A 19,966-nucleotide genomic window follows, 5' to 3' on the forward strand; every position below is an offset into this window, starting at 1 on the left:
ATAGATAGATACTTTGTTGATCCCTTGAGGGAAATCGCAGTGCAACAGCAGCTTAACACAGTCAACACAGCACAGTGTAACGAATGATACAATAATAACACAATACATACTGTACAATGCAATCAGTCGAAGTGCACTAAGAAGAGTTACTCACAGTCCATAACATACAAAGAACAAACCAGGGGTGAGTTTCCCGAAAAACGATTAATCTTAGAGACTAACGAGCAACTTTACGATGTACGTACGTTACGCACGTGCTACTTTTTCGTGCGTTTCCCAAAACCCCTCTTAATCGATCATTTTACGAGCGAGTATAAAGTACTTCTTTGTTAACCCCTCCCCTGAAGTCGCTCAGCAAAAAGCATCACAAGACGATTGACAAACAATCGATTGACAATAGTTTCATTATATGGTGTCGGTTTTGGTCCTTCAGTGGGATGAAATAAAGTTGTGAAAAGGTATATGAAGCAAACATGACATCATAATTTAACAACCATTTAAGCGAAAGTGTATAGACAGGCACAAAATGGGACACTTACTGTTTCTAAGAGAAAAGAAAACAAATGACTGACATGCCGTAAAAGAAAACCAAGTTTAACTGCGTGGACAGTGTATGCATCCTGTACAACGTCTTTGATTTAAAGCAACATTTTTTGTCACGCTGCCATCGTTAAGAATCACAGTGTTTCATGAGAAAATACTGTTGATATTTAAAGTTGTTGGGTGTGTTGGAACTCCATTTTAATTGGTCTTATTAACATGACATCTGGAAAAATTAACTACTAAGCTTGGCACGTGTCACTCAACAAATACAGGACCTATAATCACATTTAAAAACAAGTAGGTCTAAGCTTTACCGTCAACAATCACGACAGAACATAAAAAGGCATTCGAACTTAAAATATTGTATCGACCGCGGGTTTCGGTACGGAATGGAGCAGGCGTGGGACTCAGGGAATGGGGTTGAACAACACATTTATTAACTCGAATCAGGAAAGGTACACACACAGGGACAGGGGTTACAGCGCTGCACCTACACTAACATACACACACACGAAGGGAAGAGACTGTATCTCAGCCTCCGTCCCACTATACACAGTCCGGTAGTCCCCAGGTGCTGTTCTCAGCCCGCCCTGCGTGGCGCTACACTGTAATACATGTTACATGTTTCACCTTCTTTATGGAATTTAAAAACAATTTAAACCCCACCCCAAAAGTACTAAAAGAGGGAGTATTATTAAAACATTTGACTTATGAATATGAAATTTACCCAAGATGACTAATAAATTCAATACTGTATAAATAAATGTTCTTTTTTCGAATTTCCTCTTACATAGTACAACAAAATATCAAAATCCTTAATATAAAATCTTAGTATTCTATATTTCCAGAGAATTCCCATGACGTGAATTGAATGTGCTCTGTCTGGCGAGCTCTGTCGCTAAGGTTGGCGCAAGAGGTAGCCAGTTTAAGAAGCACTTAGTGATTAACGAGTGGGTCGGGGAGCACGTAGATTACGAAGGATTTAACGTGCTACTTTAGTTACGATGGGTTTTGGGAAACACTCGTAAATTAACGATCGATCTTAAGAGCAAGTTTACAATGTTCTTAGCGCTACGATGCTTTCGGGAAACTCACCCCAGGAACAGTACACAAAAAGTTGTATTGGACAATATAAATATAAATGTATTGCAAGTCCCAGGCATATATTGCACCAAAACGGTTGTAAACGGGAGAGTTTACACGGGAAAGCCAGATGTAGCAGAGAGTTGACTGTTTAGTCCAAAACCAGGTCAATGTCAATGTTGCCCCTGCCCAGATGCAAAGTCTAGACTGTCTACAATGTCTATGCCAGTGTCTCGTCTGTATTTGCACCGTGGACCAGGAGGAACGATATTTCGTTCCACTGTATACTTGTAAACGGCCGGAATGACAAATGAACTTGAACTTACCTACCCAGTCTTCCAGCCCTGCGACAATCGCTCACTGTCCGCTCCCTCGTACTCCGCTCTCCTCCTCTCATCGAGATCTCCTCCGAGACTCTTCCCAAGGAAACACCAGCTCCAGCTTCCCTGGTCTCCGAGCCCAGGATCGTATCGTACGGACTCTTGTCTTCAGCGCCCATTGCACATTTTAAACACCACAAACGGAAAAACAAAACCCGTGGAATTTTGAAATAACACGCCCAGCAAAAGTTGTCGACCTTGACCGGGTTTATGATATTCACCAATTTAAACGTTTAAAAATATTTCTTAGACAAATAACTAAAATCGTAACCTCAGACTCATACTGTAATGCCTTCTTGCTGACATTGTGAACGCGAAAAACGTGTGTGGTCAGTTTCAAATTTGTGTTTAAATATGTGTCACCTGTTTTGAACTGCTAACTTGATCCATATGCTGAATCGGAAAAAGATGGTTTGTATGTTCAGAAAATTATGAATTATATTCAGACACTTTAAAAATATCTGAATATTCTGAACTGAAAAGATAATAACCGACCCATAAAACATAAGAAAGAATATCTGAAAAATTAGCTTTCAGCCCAACTAGCCCATTAATATTTAATATGTTAGCATCTCGGTCTGGGGCTCAGTTCCACGCGTCTTGCAAGCCCTGTTTGGGTTATAATGAGTGTCTGTGCAAGGAGAAGCTGTGATCAAGGGAACCTCACAGAACAAGAGGGAAAACACTTCAACCCACAGGGACACACCGGCCATGTGATTCAAGCTTAAGGCCAGCACAGTCCTGACACCTGTTGTCCCACAGCCTGATACACGTCCTCAGCGCAAACACAACTGTGTAACATTACTGCTGCCGCCTGAAAAACAGTGGGGTGAAATAGTTTCTTTCTCAGTTTTGTCATTTCAAATTCAATTTCGTCAGCAAGTGACTTTCATAATCTCATTAATCAACAGCACCATGTGCGCCTTAAAGAGAAACAACGGTTTTCATTCCCGTTAAATCTGGAAGAGAAGAGAGAGTCTGGCAACTTCACAATTTGGTGAAATGTGCAGGAAATCTCACTATGCACCGCCCAAGATTTGAAATCACAACGTCAGATTGATTGGACTGAATTTCGATTAGCAATCGGGTATTTTTCAACTAAAATATTTTTCTATAAATATTAGAATGAAGTTTGATTCATTCTAGCTTATATAAACTTTGTCCATTTCCATATGTAACACCTGCTTAGTATAAGAACAAGGGAAGGCGAATTGTATTTACACCCTACATGTTTGTATTTACAGAGAACGTAGGGATTACACTGGTGTTGCCAAGATTATGTTCTTTTATCTAATGAGGCCCACTTACTGAAAGAGGAATCATCACAATGTACTTGAGCACATACTTCAAGTGGATGAAAGGTTCGGTGTCCTCGATCGAGACGGACAAGAGCCTTTAAAATTGAAGTGCCCCGGTTTTGTCGAGTTCGCTGTAAATGTTTCCCACTCGCTCCGGAAGACTTGCTCGTTTATTTTAACTTGAGGTGCTCCTGAGTTCGAGTAGCCCTGCGAGAGGCTAAGCTAGTCTCTCTGTGGGCTCTTCAAACAGAGCACAGTCGCCGCTGAGACGTCAGACAATATGGGGAATATTTCATCAGTCCTGGTTCTACTTCTGCTGACGTAATACAAACTAAAATGCCTCGGTGCGTTGCACTTTGAGCCATCGAGTTTTTGCTAGCTGCATGTTTTAATGAATGCTTTCATGATGTACCGGTGCATTTCAGACCATTTTACGACTCTGTATACAAATACACACAATTGCACCAACAAGCCTGCTGTGCCCACCCTCGGATGCTGTCTTAGTTATAAGTGCGTACATGGAAGCCTGTGTCCGGGAACAAATACCAAAAGCTGGAGGTTTTTTTTTTCATTTTCCGCGGAGCATAATAAAACTTGATCACGAGGGGATAAACGTTACTCCTGACGTCAAAACTGATTGACGTCAAACTGCATGACACCCTGAAACATTAAGTGTTAACAAAAGCCGCTCCAGGTACTTTTCGTGGACGAGATGGAGTGCAGTTTGTGTGCCCTGTAGTGCAGTTTGTGGAGCGCACTTCTAGACGAGTAAGACACCAGACCCGCACCTGGAGTGAAGCATGTTCAGCTCGCTCAAGGCAGGATCTGCGGTTTTGCTGGGTGATATCACTCTCAGAAAACTGCTCCCTCCACCCACACACAGCTCACTTTGCTGTACACAATACAGCAAGAGTGTGCTGGAATTCTAAAGCCAAAGCAGAGTAATACTGGTTTTGGACAGGGCAGAAGATCACATTCGCTGCTCCTGTGTTGTGTGTGTGTGTGTAGTGCGATCGGGAAGGGGGTGAGGCTTTGCACAGTTTGTGGAGTGTAATGGCACCCCAGAAGGCATGAGAACCGGCCAAGAACTTGTGTATCATTGCATCCCATTGTGCAACGGGCTTCATTCGCGTTTCTCTTCCTGCGATTGTGTGGTTGCGTTTCTCTTGTGAAGAACTGCCCGAACTGGTGGGGGGGCTTTGAGAACCTCCCTTCCCTTTGTCGAGGAACAAAAAAACACATCACTTTTGAAGTAAAAACACCGGAGGAAACGAGGCGAAGGCACTGAAGAGTAGCATCACGAAGTAGGGTGGGAGCGGCGAGCGCACAAGCCCTAGCACCCGAATCCGTTACAATAACGAAAGGACAGACAATGAAATGTGGGCTATTTCGAAGTCGCAAATGTGAGACAAAAAGTCGCAATTGCGAGATATAAAGTCGGAATTCTGAGATACGATAGCGCGTTTTTTTTTCACTCCCTGGCGGAAACTGGCTTCCGTAGTTTCTTGGCGTCTGAGGGATACTCGTTTATTTGGGCTCTTCGCAGTGTAATACTCTAGAAATTTTGCTGACTTGGACTTTTCCATTATTTGGTCTTTTTCCCCCCTTGGCAATAAAGGATTTGCATAGGCAGCACATATTTGTCAGTGGATTTATTAGTCTCGTTTATTCGATGTTAGTTAAGCGTCAAATTCAGCATTGTGGAACTGGTACGGCTTCAATGCTAAATACTGCACCGAGAAGTCAGTCACAGGGTTAGTCGCTGCTCTCATCCCTTCAGGAAAATTGCCATCTCTGTTCGTCATTAGTATTCTCCCCACAACGACTCTGTCCTCCGCACAGTCATCTAACCCCGGTCCCACTCCTCTGCGCGCAGAGACACCGCTGATCTCTCAAGGCGCCACCCGTTTGTCCCCAGACGCCTTTGAAATGTGTCTTGGGCCTGATGAGAGACAAACGATTTATACTGTAAATATCTGGGACGGAGAGGAAAAAAGGGAAACAAATGTTAAGTTTCAACTCACACGCAGGAGTGTAATTAGTTAAGACTTTGTTTGTTTTAAAAAGGGGGGGGGGGGAACTCGTACTGGAATTACATGAAGCACCTTTTGCGTAGATTTTAAAGTAAAAAAAGGGGCACTTGCACTGTTGCTCGAGTTCCTGTCGGGCCGAGCCCGGGGTGGTAAGTAGGGCTGTGACTGGATTTCTCCCGGGCCAGCGCACTTCAAATTCCTTCCCCGTTGTTAAGGGAGACGGGTTCTGGAGTCATGGAGAAGCAAGCGCTGCTGGTCGCCGCTTTCCTGCTGCACATTCTCGCTGTTGCAGGTGAGATTTTTTTTACTGTTGTTTTTTTTTTTAACCAAACCATACATGTTTCCGCGTAAAGAAACGGCGTGTTTTCCGCGAGAGCGTTACAAGCGTTTTTAAAAACTCCCGTACAGAGGATACTGTTGGATTTTAAGGAGTCTAAATCATTTTTGAGGGGTTTATTTTAAAGCCTTTGTATTTAGGCTTCTTAATTAATCCGCTGATATTTTGGTATATGTATACTGTTTGTGCCGAAGAAAGCAACGCTTGAGGTTATTCGAGTTTGCGGACAAGTACAATGCTACACGTACAGTACATCGACATGGCAGGGTCGTACTTTGTAAAAGTCAGCAAAAAGAAGATGGAGGAGAACGTGAGCAGCAGACATAAGGCTGAGCATTCCCCTCCCTGTCGTTATTTTAATTAGTTTTGATCAATCAAATCAGGATTCGGTAAACTACAAAACTTGCCGCACTTCCAAGCGCCTTGGGGAGCCGGATTCAGGGCAGGGCAGTCTGGTGTTGGTTGGCGCTGGCGCTGGACTGCAGACTGCGTGAAGCTGTCGTGCTCTCCTGCGGTCGTGGGCTATTCGCAAGCGCTCCCCTGGCCATGTTAATTGGTGTTTATGAGTGTGCCTGGTGATGGGCTGCCGTTCTGACTTGCATACAGTCCTGCCCTGTATTCTGTGCTCCAGGCTGCATCAATCCTTAACCAGGAGCAGGCCGCTATCGGATGATGGAGAGAACTCACGTCGCATAATACTCAGTTCCAATGAGGCCCCGTTACAGAACAGGTAAAGGTTTAGTCCATACCGAAAGGAAAAGAAAGGCGTTCTGCTGGCGGAGCCTTCTTCAGGCGTCAACACACACCTGCAGAAGGCTCCACAGCTGAAAGGGGGTGTTTCTTTTCCTTTCAGCACGGACTAAACCTTTACCTGTTCCACTGCAGCCTGTGCATGCTGAGGCAGGCCCCTACCCGGACTTGACAGAACTCTCGGTGTAGCTCACGGTTGTGTAGCTCTTCCTTAAGGGGATGGCGTGGTCTTTGAAATAGACGATGCTGTAACGGGAGCCGGTCCTGACTCCCGTGTAGTGTAGTGCATCTTTAGGACCCTATGCAGACGGTAAAATCCGGAAGAGACCGGAGAAGGGCAACAGGGAAACACAACAGGATCAGGACGGGATGACTGACAGGGGGGCGTGATGGCAGTATTCTGGTGCTCGGGGAGGCGTGGCGCAGGCAAACAAGTTCAAAACAATCCGGAAGGGGAAACCAGGTAGCAGTCCAGAAGTCTACTGCCGGGTGATCCATCCAAACAGACGCAGGAACGGGGACGAGGACGAGGAATCATGAACAACAAAGTAAAATCACAATGGAGCCGGGTGCTCCGAGCCCCGGACCCAGACGGTCAGGATGCCGGGGAATAAGACCCACCTTTGGGCTACGCACGAGCCCGGGGAACAGGCAAGCCTTGTAGCGTCCATCTTCCAAATGCAGAGTCGAGAGCTATGGAAACGCTACACTTAAATAATAACCAGCAAACAGGGGGCAGGCGCACGCAATATCGAAACTTAAATACGAAAGGGTAGGAGCGCCCTCTAGAGGAGGGATGACGATCTTGACAGATCCGGCACTTCATTCTCAGCTACAGCCTTCCATAGCCACCCAGTAGCACTGGGAGCAATCGGCAGAGAGGCTCCTGCCAGAGGGTAACCCTTCCTCATGTTCACTCTTGCTGGCAGAGGCTGTGGGGTTTAGCATCAGGAATGCGCAGCTGGGGAGGTGTGTGCAGATGTGGGCGGCCAAGGGCAGGGGCAGGGTGTCTCTGGAGGACTGCGTGCCCGGGTCAGAGCTCCAGCTGTGGCGCTGGCACCCGGACACCCAGATGCTGACCAGCCTACGGACTGGGGAGTGCCTGAGCGCCCCACGGCTCCAGGAGCACGAGCCAGTGCGCCTGCAGCCCTGCCGGCCGGCAGACGGGGAAGGACAGGCCTGGGGCTGCTCCAGGAAGGGCCACCTGACTCTGCATGGCAAGGCGCTGCACCTCAGCGCTCGGCTGGGCTCTGCCAAGGTGTTCCTCTCCAGAGACCGCGGCCGCAACAGCAAGTGGAGGACTCTGGGCAACCAGAGCATCTGTGCTGGGGCTACCCAGGCACCCTCCCAGCATCGCCATGACAGCACGGCAGCCATGACAACCACCGCTCAGCGCCTGGAAACACCACCCGCCTACAGCACGCCCCTGTCTGGCAGCACAGTCTCCTCAGAGAGTAAGAGCCGTCACCCCGCTGCAGCTGGAGACGCATCATAGCAGCAAAGCCATGCCAGTCGTAGAAGCTCCTGTAGAACGCACGCCTGTTTCTGTAGTGACACCACACCTGTGTGCTTCTAGTGTCTCATCTGCTTTTTAGAGCGCATCACATCATCTGACTCTGCAGAGTCCTGATGGGCATAGCATATCAGGACCTTATTAATATCGCTGTTTGTCTCTTAGACGCCATAACTGTTGTTTTCAGGTCTGAAGTAAAGAACCTCAGAATCCCGTTTCTTCTTTTTAAAGTCCGAGATGAGTTCTTGTTCACTGTGACGCTCTCTTGATTTGAAAGCATCTTTAAATCGTGAACTCCATAGGAAAACTGTCATACCTCGGTTTAATTACGTTACCAAGGAGAACTGGAGACAGGTCTTGAATGACCTCACTGGTGCAGATGAAGTTCAGTAATCAATTAATGTCATAGCTGGGGACAAAGTGGCAGAGCTACACATGCAGACTACAACTGCACACACAGTGAACAAAGTGTAACATGAAGGATGGAACTCTAAACTAGACCATGTTTGCACTTATTCAGTTTCTCTTTTACAAGAGTGTGTGACAGGACTGTCTCATATTGAATGGAAATTCTTGTGTTTCCAGAGGTTGGCATGGGCGCCCCAGTGGGAGATGACTTTGCGCTGTCAGCCCCTACTGGTGCAGCCTGGAAGAATGAGCTCACACCTCTCCCTGACACCAGCGTTCCCCCAGCGGAGCCCTCTGTAGCCTTCATTAGTGCGGACTACGGTGAGTACTGGACAGCGACGCTCTGGCCCAGCATTAGGAGATCTTCATCGCATCATGCACTTGCTGATACTCTAGACTTGTACTCCTTGTGCCTATGGAGCTGGATTAGTCTTTATTTTTTAATGAAATTGATGGATGCAATAGTTTCAACTGGGCTCCCTCACCACTGGTCTGGAGCTGATCTTAATTGTTCTTGAATGCTCTTTCCGGAGTCTGTCCTTTCCAGGCCTGTCCATGTGATGGCAGTCTAGGACAAGGATGGGGGAGGCTGAGCTGAAACCCAGGAGGATTGTAATGCCATTGTCCATAAAATGCATCAGCAAATCTAAACGGAAGAATAGATCCTGCAGATGTGGAAATGGACAGATGTTCTGTATATACATTTTTTAATTATATTTTTTAAAAGCTTGTCAGCATGAGGGCCTTTAAAAGAAAAGACTTGGATTGCTGTCAAAAAGAAGCAGAAATTACTGCAACCTGAAGCTCCTTTTAAAGTTTGCTTTTGTACTCAAACTGACAAAGCGCTGACAAGTTTTAACAGCATTCTGGATGAGCATGTTGTCAATCCTAATTCTTGTTAAATCATTGCATTACTTTATTTAGTTAAGTGGGAGAAACGCCTACCTTTGTCCTTTCTGATGTATTCTGTAGAATTAATACTAAACATATCATCATTGAACCTGAAAACTAGCACTTTCTGAGTACAATACTGTTTAGTGGCACAGTGTCCTGTGGTGGTGTGGTTAGCGTTGCTGTCGCACACAACTGGCCCTGGGTCCAGTTCTGGAGTTGGGGTGCTATTTTCATGGAGGTTTTACTGTATGTCCTCCCCATGTTTACTGTTTACTGTACTGGTAGATTTATCAGCATCTGTAAAGTTGGCCCTGGTGTGAGTGTGGGCATGTCTGTGATTGTGTATAGCCCTGTAATGGACTGGCAACCAAACCAGCGTGTGTCCTGCCTTCCGTCCTCTGCTTGCTAGGATAGGCTCTGTTTATGACAGTAACATGAAAATGGCAAAGAGGGGCAGCTCCAATGATAAAGAACAAGAGGCTGATGGAGCCCTCGCCATCACCACCAGGATGTTATCCCCTGTGTCAGCTCCCACCCCTAGAGTCTTCAGGACGTGTGTGCACGGGGTGTGCAGTGTGTTCTGGTGCTGAGAGCTGACCTGGGGCTGCTGTCCTCTTCCACCGACCCTGTGTGCTGTTTTCAGGGGTGAGCTGGAAGATCGCCATGCTGGTTCTGTGCTCCCTGGCTCTGCTTCTGGGCTTGACCATCCTCATCCTCAATGTCCACTACAACAGGTGAGGTTCCAGTCTGGGTATCAGTCTTTAGTGCCTCGTGCACGACCTGTTTTTTATCTTCTATTACAGGTAAGAGATGTTGTCAGTTTGACTGGAAGCTCTGTTTCCTGTAATATACATGAATAAGGGGACTAATACGGGCAATTTAAAATGCTTTATAACAAAGCCACAGCCAGAAAGCTCATTGCACCCTGACGTGCTGCACATGTTTTGGCTAACAGAGTGTCACAGACAGCGGCCGTGGTCTTGAGTGTGTTTTTCTTGCCGCTGTGTGCCCCTCAGGAAGAAGAAGATAGTGTGTGTGTTGAAGTCCTACAGCCAGGGGGACACGAGCGGCCAGGCGGTCTGTGGGGTGCCAGACGAGAGGGCGCCCCTCACCCAGCGCCCCCCCCAGCCCTCCCGCTCCCCCTCCCTGCAGCGCGGGGAGATCCTCATCGAGTGGAAGGACGGCACGGTCACCCCTCTCTTCGACAATGGCAGCTACATGATAGACTGATGGGACGTGTCTGCGCGGGAGTGCCCGTGTCAGGGCGGTGTGCGCCCGTGTGTGCATGCACACGCGTGTGTGTGTTCACGTGAACATTGCCGGATCTGTATGTATGGATTGTGCCTGGAGGGGAACGAGGATTCTGAATTATTCATCAACGGTTCATTATATAGAAATCAATCTTTTATAATTTAGTGTGTTCCAGGATAACCTCTCCCCCTTTTTTTTCCTCCCATATTTCAAAATTCAGAATCTTAGTGTTTGTATTTCCGCTATGGGGAAATACCGTTTGAGGAGCGTCTCCAATATTTTGTTCAGACTCTTACTAGCCAACCATTAGCTTATTCGAACCAAGGGGACAATATTTCCTTCCCTTGAACTCTGACAGTGACTTCGGGAACCCATCTCAGGCCAAGGAGGGGGTTGTGGGCCAGCAGTGGGCTCAGTCAGGGCAGAGCGATGGGCGCTCAGTCGCTCAGATTTAAATCAGTCGGTCGTGTACCCCAGTGTGCGTGGGTGCGAGAAAGCTGTGTCACATTGCGTTTGTGTGTTGTAGATCCAGCATGTTCTTGGTCTGTTGCTGAGGGTAAATGGGGAAAAGAGAGCTAGACAGCAGTACCTTTTAACAGAGCTGCGAGGTGTACAGGTTTTACCCAGTACAGAAGGAAACTCTTTATTAATAAAACATCCCCTTTCAGAAATTGTTGTCAGGATCGCACATCATTTTTGATCAGTTATTTTTTATTTCTTCATTTTAAATTAGGGGGACATTTACAGCACTTTGTAATACCAGTTTGTTATTTTCCAGAAAATGTTTAATAATTTGAAAAATATTAATTACATTCTTACATCCTTCTTTTGTGTATTAAACGGAATGCCACCGAATGTCTGACCTTATGAACTTGAAAGTGGTTCAAAATGTAATGTTTTTTTCAGTTTTAAAATGATTTGAACACTACTATTTTAATTCTAGAAAATACTAAACATCTGCTTAAAATGACCATAGCTGGTGCCCTTACTGGCATTCTTATACATTCCAGTATAACATCATAGTGTATTTAGAGGGTTGATTCATAGAACCCTTGCCTTCACAGATGTTTTGTAAGGCGTTGTAATTCTTCTGGGCCGATTGTGCTATTCTATGTACAGTAGCTGCAAGAAAGCCCTTATTGTTTATGAGGGTTCACTATTTGCTGTATTTGTCTAACTGGTGATTCTCAGTTTCTGTTGTAAAGGCTTTGAGGGTGTATCAGATTTTTAAATGACATAGCCAACAATTAACACAAGGATCTGTACACTTGAAAACTGTGACCTAATGTTTCAATAAAGGACGGGCTTGAATCTGGACTGCTCTGTGTCAGTGATTTATGCGACGGTAAGGAAGAGAGGGCTGCTGAGAATCAAAGCCTGCAGGTTCAGTAGGGTGAATTTTGGATAGTGCAGGAGTTGGAGAGACAGGTTTCCTGTTTGTTTTTATATACAACTACTCACGCTATAATAACGCCACAGCTAATACAGTTAACGTTACTAGGACTAATCTTTCACACTTACTACTGTTTGCTTACAATTATGATGATTCAGTTTTAAAAAAGACCAATTGTGCTGCAATCTTCGAATCTGTCTTGAGGCTGGCTCACAGTGTGGGGTACCCCAGTGCACTGGAGGTGTCTCAGGGCATGCCTGTTGAGAGTATCTGTCTAGGGATTGACAGTTTTCCCAGGACACAGAGGTGGGACTCAGGCCCTGAGATCTCCAGGCACTAGTTTTAAGGGCAGGGGTGGAACCCCAGGGTGATTGCCAAATCCCACTGAGAGCTCACAAAATCTCTCCTGCATGAGTTCCTCCCCTACCTTTTCACAGGAATGGTTCCCCACCCATTCCCTCTCAAACTGCTCTCAAGGCACAGCTCTGGGATGTTCCCTTCTTCTAAGAATGTTTGCCACACTGATGTTGCACAATAATTTAGCACTTTTTCCCACTGCTTCTACAATAATTAAATGTACTTTCTTCTTGCTGACCCTTTGCCACCCTTCCCCGCCCGCTGGCGAACCCAGTGTTGCTCTCTGATGCCCGGTGCCTGTTGCATCGGCGATACCTTGGCATTTGACAGTGTGACAACTGGCTTTATGTACCGATGCAGAACGACCTCTCTGTTCCTGTGCTCGTGTACAATTACTGGTTCAACTCTTTTCTTCCGGCAAGATCAGAAAGCAGCATACAGTAAATCAGACCTGTTTTTCATACAAGCCTTTCTGTCTCTGGCGTGGAATTGTCGAGCTTCTGAGTAGGGGGTGAATGTAGGGGGTTTTGCTGCTAGGACAGAGGTATGGGGGCATGCAGAAGAGATTAAACAGACCAGTCTAAAAATACTCTTGTACAAGCCCTGTTGACGTTCTCTTTGTTAAACCTCTGCCAATATTGGGCCAAATCCTTAGTATAACAACAGCATCTGCTGTCAATGTCTCCATTGTTGGAGAAAGCCGTGGTTTCATGAGGTAATGTAGCTTGTTTTTATTCAATATCCATTATTCTGTTTAATTTTCTGGAAAAGGTGGGGTCAGCTCAGGCGTCAGAGTGCTGGCAGCGCAGAGGCTTTCCGAGAATTTCTAATGATCAGCTCAGATGCCGGTCGGTAACTCTCATTTCTGGCGCTTTCTCACCCTTCTGTTGCCTTGGAGGTTCAGGCGGCGGATGGCGGTGGAAGTGCGGGTCTTGTCCTGACGTGCTCCTGACGGCTGTTCTTCAGGCTGCGAGGCGGTAGTGGCTGGATGTTGGGACCTGTAACTAGAAGAATGGAGGCTGAAATCCTGGGTGGGGCGCCACCGTTGTGCCCCTGAGCGAGGTACTGCACTCAGACTGTACAAATGCTTGGCTGTGCAGATGGGTACACACTGGATGTGAGTTGCTTTGAATAAAAGCGTCAGCCAAATGTTAATAATTACACTGAGGTAATTAAACGAGGTGCTTTCTCTGTGAAAGAAAACACACAGGGAGTGGTTTGACCTCGTGTTCTGTTGTTTCCTACTTCTCAATATTCTTCTGAAGTTTGAGATAAAGGATATTGCTTCTCGCAACTGACGTACAAATTTCTATTACTTTTTTGTAAAATCGGTATTGGAAATCCAATACCTTTCTATTTTCTTATTCCTTCATCCCTTTTCTGTGTACTCAGCTCTATGTTGACGAGATGATCCAATGATATTTCAGAATCAGACCCAGAATCAGGATCACCCTCATTTGCCAAGTACATTTCATGTACAAGGAATTTACTCAGGTGTACTTGGTGTTGCAAAAACATTCTACATACAGTATACCACACAAACAAGACAATAGACTTCATTAAGTCAGAGCATATATAACTAGGAATTCTGGTTAAACAAAAAAAAACAGCCCTAGGATAGAAACCGGTCAAGTACTGTAGTTCTGGTTTTAATGGTCCGTTACTGTCTTCCTGAGGGACATTTATGAAAGACATGGTAATGTGGGTGGGAGGAGGCTTCAATCTTTCATGCCTGCTTTTTTGCTCAGGAATTGAACAAATGGCCAATGGAGGGCAGATGACAGCCAGTGATCACAGAGCGAGTAACACACTGCAGTTTGCCTTTGAAGTGGGAAGACGCATTGCAAAACCAGGTCAGAATGCTCTCAATAATGGGTCCACAGAGCTGTAACAGAATTGGTTGAGTTGTCACAGAAAGTACATTCTCTGCTCTGCTTTCATCATGACACTGGTGAAATTCATGTCCAATTTAATTGTATCAGAGATCATCATTCCCAAAAACCTAAAGGACTCCTATATTACTCACAGCCACAGCATTGATTGCCAGGGAGAGAGGTTCTGGAGAATGTTGCTGGAAAGATTTTACTGTTTTAAGGCTGTTAAGCTCCAGGTGGTTCTTAACACACCATGATGCCAACCAACCTCCCTCCCTCCTGTACAGGGTCTCATCATCATTAGTGACCTACATATGTGATGTCATCTGCAAATGTAATTCGTCTGATGGTGGAGTCGCTGGAGGTGCAGTCATTGGTGTACAAGGAATAGGGTAATGGGCAAAGCACACATCCTACCAGTCTGACAGATAAGGGCCACAGTAAATCCACTGGCAGATGGAAATTCAACAGTAACAATTTATTGTAAAGGAGTTCTTGAATGACACTATTAAACACAGGATTGCACTGAAATCATTTTTACATAGTGCCTGAAGACTGTAGATGTTGCAAAATGCAGTGAACGGCACCATCCAATGACCTGTTGACCCTACAGAACAAGCGAACTTTAAATCATCGGTTCCCACTGCTGGTCCTGGTGATCCACACATTTGCTGGTGTTCATTCCATCCCACCCCAGTTAGATAATTAAGCCTTACTTAATCTAAGAAGTCGCATTGTTCCAAGGGTGTCCAAACCTTTTTTTATTGGGGGCCAGATGGAGAAACAAAATATGGAGCAGCAGGCCACAGACTGCTGTACCTCTAATAATAAAATAAACAAAAAATACCAGATATGAGTGCATTCCAATAACCAAATTGCCTTTTAATTTAGGGGACTACCCTAATAGGTGTTTCGTTTCATAATGTCTCTTTACATTAAATTCCTTCATCACAGCAACTGATTCTTGGCAAATTACACACACTTGCCTCTGAACTCGGTGAAAAAGTATTCATTTTGCCAGCATGGCTGGAATCTCCTGCATTCGCTGTCAATTTTTCATTTCTTTGGTTCCGCCATTTTGAAAAGCTTGCTAACGTTAAATTGCAGAATTAAAGTTTTGAAGAGGGTAAAGAGGAGGGAAGGGGGTAGCTAATCAGTTTTGAGATGTGATTTTAGATGTGATGGCGGCACCGAGTGTTCAAAATAGGAACTGCATTTTTAACTTAATATCGGGCCAAACCTAATTGTAGTTCTAAATTAACTCGCGGGCTGTTTCAGTAACAGTGGCGGGCAGCAATTGGCCCGTGGGCCGTAGTTTGGACACCTCTGCTTTATTCGATTTTCATAGTATTAGAATATATGCATTTTGTTTGTAGTCACGGGTTTGGGATTTCATTTCATTTAGAAAATACAACTCTTAAAGATCCAAGTAAGAGGTTTATTCCCTGCTGAAAAGAGAAGAAAGAGAACACCACGTTTCGGCCGTGGAGCCTTCTTCAGGTGTGAGAAAGACAGGGCAGTAGGCAAAGGTAATGTAGCGATTGCGGGGGCTCGAGCCTGGGTCGCGTCACTAGCCGACCGTGACCGGGATCGCTGGGCGACGCCCACTGCAGGGCAGGATCTCGCGACACAGCGACTCCCGCAGTACCGTCTGTGACGGACACGCCTCCCCTGCAACTGGCACCGAGACCTCTGGCGGGGGGCGGGCCTGCGTGTGACGTGTTGGAAAGCGAGTGGCTGAAATGTGAGCGGATGGGGAACTTTCTCCTGCGCGAGGTTGCGCGGCTGGTAGCTGTGAGCCAAAATGTGAAAACTATACAGCTAGCTATTTCACATCAGGTAGTAATGTTGTAACGCATACGGCCACCGTTGCAGGTTGTTTTTTTTTAAAGAATTTTTATTAAATGTGTAAAGAATTTACAAATACAAATACAATCAGAGGATCAAATTAGGTACAAGAGAACAAACACAAACAGAAAAATAAACAGTTAACCGCCAGAGGTAATAAGTAAGTTATATGATTAAATTGTATTTTTTACATATATCATATGTTTTCCGTGCTTTATTATTTCTCACATTTTTAATAGAATTTAAATAGTGTTTCAGCTCCACCTCAAAAGCACTAAAAAGGGGAGTATTATTAGACCATTTGGATTTATGGATGTGAAATTTACCAAGAATGATTAATAAATTGACTATAAATAAATGCTCTTTTTCCAAATTTTCTACTAAACAGTACAATAAAATGTCAAAATCCATTGCAGGTTGTTCGAGCCGGCTTACCAGCGCGGTGACGTCACCACCCTTCCCTGTGAATAGCAGGGACCGCAGCTGTCGGGCTGATGGGAGGTTTCCTTTTGGCTTAAGAGGGTGGGTCCCTGTTGAGCGACGCCGGAGACCCGGGTTCGAGTCCCCGACGGTAGGGGGCCGACTTGGGGCGGCAGAGGCGAGGGCGCGTACCCACGTGAACCCCGGAGTGCTACAATATATAATTATTGCCGATTGTGTATGTGCAGAATTGGCCAACCTGGAAGCAAGGACAATGCCACTAAGGTAGATTTTTATATATATAAAGTTTTTCAAATCTAGATTTTCTTAATTAGAGAAAGCTATTTCTCGATGGTTTGTAGTCTTCCTTTTGAAATATATCTTTAGCGTCGTTTTGAAGTTAGTGGGCCGGGAAGTGGAATATTTTCCCTTCGCCGAATATATTCATTTTCACATTCTTCCACTAGATGGCAACACATCACACGTTAGCACTGAGCATTGATACAGAGTTCAGCAGGCCTTCCTCCAAAACGCGCTGATTAACGGGTAGATATCATATTCACAAATGGAAAAAAGAGACGAATCTCAGTTTTTGATGTTCCGATTTGTAATTCCCTCTGGCAGTGTGGTGTTACGTGATTTTTTTGAGGTTCACTTAACTTTTTGGATACCTTTTCTCCTTTGGTTCTGTAATTTGTTGTTCAATAACATTTTGGGGAAAAAAAAGAAGAAAATAATTTACTGATTAAGGTCAAGTCATCTGCATGCACTTTAATCCCCAGCATGTCGGGGAATATCCCAGGCTGTGTTTCTCGGATTTCTCTTAATTACACATTATTTCTGAAACCTGTCTCCTTATAGGAATTGTTATCAATATGGTCGATTTGATTTGAATAATCGACAATGTGGGGACAAATCTACATACAGTAGAGTAATAGAGTAGTCCCACGAAACCAAAATGTGTTCCCCAGGTCTGCCCATTAACATGTATAATAATAAGATACAGCACGTTTACAGGCTTTCCTGAAGAGAACATGTCCTTATAAACACGCGACAAACCCTGACCTGCAGTCACATCGGCTGAAGTCAGAATAGCTTTGACCTGTGGCAGAGAAAGAGCTCAAGGGCTTAGCAATGTGTGCAATGAAAGCAGATAAAAAGATTTTCTAAAAGCATTTTGGAAAGCGTTTCCACTACGCCACAATGCAACAAATCCAGACTTCTTTGCTTTATATCAAAAACTAAAAATTGATAATAACTGTCAATATTGAAATAAAAGATATGTAAAAGGGATAACAACATTTAGTTAGAGTACATTGTATGCTATGACTTCACACGGTACAATGCAGATCTTCTTTTACACCAGAGAGCAAAAGTTTGATCGTTCACAAAGATGAGGATATTCATCTTTATCATGCCTTAAAACTAAATCCAGGAAGTGGTCAAGGTCCATAGAACTGTTCCTGAGATAACCAGGATGCCCTGGAATTCCGGCACCCAGACCAGGCCGCTGTCAATGGGGGCAATACTGATTGTCTGTTTCTCTCTTCTACACCAACTGTTGTAGTGGCTTAATTACCACATTTTATTAGTGTGCTAATAATGCTGTTACCTTGTATTCATTGAATCTCTGTCTGTAAATTGCTGATGGCTCTGATGGATGGATTACTAGTAGCTGTATAACTCACTCTGTATTTACTTCTATTGTACTAATACAATTTCTAATTGTTTAAGTGAATTTAGGCCATCAAATGACTGCAGTTAACATACACTCAGACACATCTAGTCTCAGGGTGTTTGGCTCAGATACGGCCAGATAAGGCATCCCTGGAATTACCCTCTGGGCCAGTGTCAATTTCAATTCAATTCAATTCAAGATGCTTTATTGGCATGACCGATGAGTACGATCAGTGTTGCCAAAGCAAATTTTAAAAAAAATTAACATGAAACAAAACAATAAAATAAAACCTACAGACATTTACAACAAAGACAAGCCATAATACATTTACATACAAACCTATGGAGCATTATCGTTCACTGTCACTCTGTGTCACTCTGGATGTGCCCTGTGGCAAATTATCTGTCCTCTTCTGATCCTGTTCCAAACGCACACACCTACTGTGTGTTCAGTCTCGGCAGCACAGCTATGCAAGACAAAAAGCACTGTTACAATGTCAGCTGTCTAATGAAAAACGTTAACAATAGGGAAGGTTTTACCATGCACTCATGTCAGCTCATCTGTCATCGAGTGCTGCAGACAATTACATTCAATAAACAAACTAGAAGAAGCCATCCTTAGAAAGGATGTGAGATAATACTCCAGTTTCCCGAGTGAGGTCTGTGTAAATAAACAAAAACACAAGAGCACAATTTAATTAAAGGCCTAAACACAACTCAGCTGCCTAATGGGTCTCTTCCAAGAGGAAGTACCTGCAGCTCACTTTCGGCTGGGAGAGGGGGCTGGTCTTTCGTTTGAATACCCACTCTGCACAGAGGAGAAGTGGTGATTGGTTTGAATTTAGTTGCATTCTCAGCTTGCAAAAGAGCTGGGCATCAGAGGTTTTATCAGATCTATAAAAGCCTGGGACACCTTATCCAGATTTAGGGTTTGCTGTCCTCTCCCTTCGAAAGTGTTGTACATCTCTTACAGAAAACGACAGCTGCAAAAGATGTACAAACACAACAGCTGCCACCACTGCTGAAATATAAAGGTCTACCAGATTGTGGCAGAATGGCTTCTTATAAAGGGAAGCCCTTCTCCTCCCACTGATGTACCGCATTACAATCCCCACACGTGCTCTTGGAACGTTTGGCATCAGCAGTCGCATGCTGTGCTCCTGCCTGTACACCACAGGCTTAAACAAGCCAGCTTGCAGAGTCCGAGACCAGTGCTTGGCCCCGTGCATTCTTCCCCCAGTCGTCCTGCATCCTGGAGAGTCCAGCATGGTCTGCGACTGGAGCAAACCAAGCCAGTAGGTAAGATAGAGAAGCTTTGACAGCTCTTTTGGCTGGCCATAAATGCTTTTCAGCTACTGGGTTATTCTTCCCATGGTACAGGCGGTCTCACCTAAGACGGAGCATAAATCAATACTTCTTATTGCCTGTCAGATCCCTGTCATTATGCACTGTGCACGGGGAGTCTGGGTCCTCTAGTAATCTCTTGTGTATCTTTCAGGCATTGTTGGAGAAACTCTGTCATCCCTCCCCAGGCCCTGGCTACTGTCAGTTTCCCAGGATCTGTCCAGGGAGAGCTGAGGGTAATAGAGTATGTCACTTCCTTAGATGATAGGTTCCGTTTTACCAGGGCCATGAACTTGGTCATGTTCCTAGGATCACCTCTCCCAGTGTAATTACAAAGGTCAGTGGAAAGGCTCCTTAGATAAACATCTGGAAATAACAATTTACTGTCTTAGTGGGTGGGGTTTACTCAGGCTGTAGCCATTTTCAAACAACATGTTTTACATCAGAATCTGGGACCGTGCTGTTACCTCGGGCTTATAGTTGTACAATTTTATGTTTGTGTGATTGACATCAACCTTTAGAAATCTGTGGCTTGACATGGGCTTTGCTCATGTAAATTGGTG

At 44.9% G+C, this 19,966-nt stretch overlaps 1 protein-coding gene and 1 long non-coding RNA gene across 2 annotated transcripts; both read left to right on the top strand.

The window, feature by feature from the left end:
* The first annotated feature begins 5,158 nt into the window (after positions 1–5,158).
* Positions 5,159–11,801, top strand: LOC148837315 (uncharacterized). Its single transcript, XM_088910464.1, has 5 exons — positions 5,159–5,629; positions 7,354–7,878; positions 8,523–8,666; positions 9,883–9,973; positions 10,256–11,801. Exons 1-5 carry the CDS (start codon positions 5,572–5,574, stop codon positions 10,467–10,469), a joined length of 1,032 nt encoding a protein of 343 aa, XP_088766590.1. The 5' UTR covers positions 5,159–5,571; the 3' UTR covers positions 10,470–11,801.
* Positions 11,802–13,135: 1,334 nt separating this feature from the next.
* LOC148837316 (uncharacterized) lies at positions 13,136–17,116 on the top strand. Its single transcript, XR_016090833.1, has 3 exons — positions 13,136–13,302; positions 13,989–14,093; positions 16,379–17,116. It is a non-coding gene; the product is annotated as an uncharacterized LOC148837316 (long non-coding RNA).
* Positions 17,117–19,966: the final 2,850 nt, after the last annotated feature.

This window comes from Atractosteus spatula, chromosome 3 (genome assembly GCF_055471065.1).
Source record: "Atractosteus spatula isolate fAtrSpa1 chromosome 3, fAtrSpa1.hap1, whole genome shotgun sequence".
NCBI classification, from domain to species: Eukaryota; Metazoa; Chordata; class Actinopteri; order Semionotiformes; family Lepisosteidae; genus Atractosteus; species Atractosteus spatula.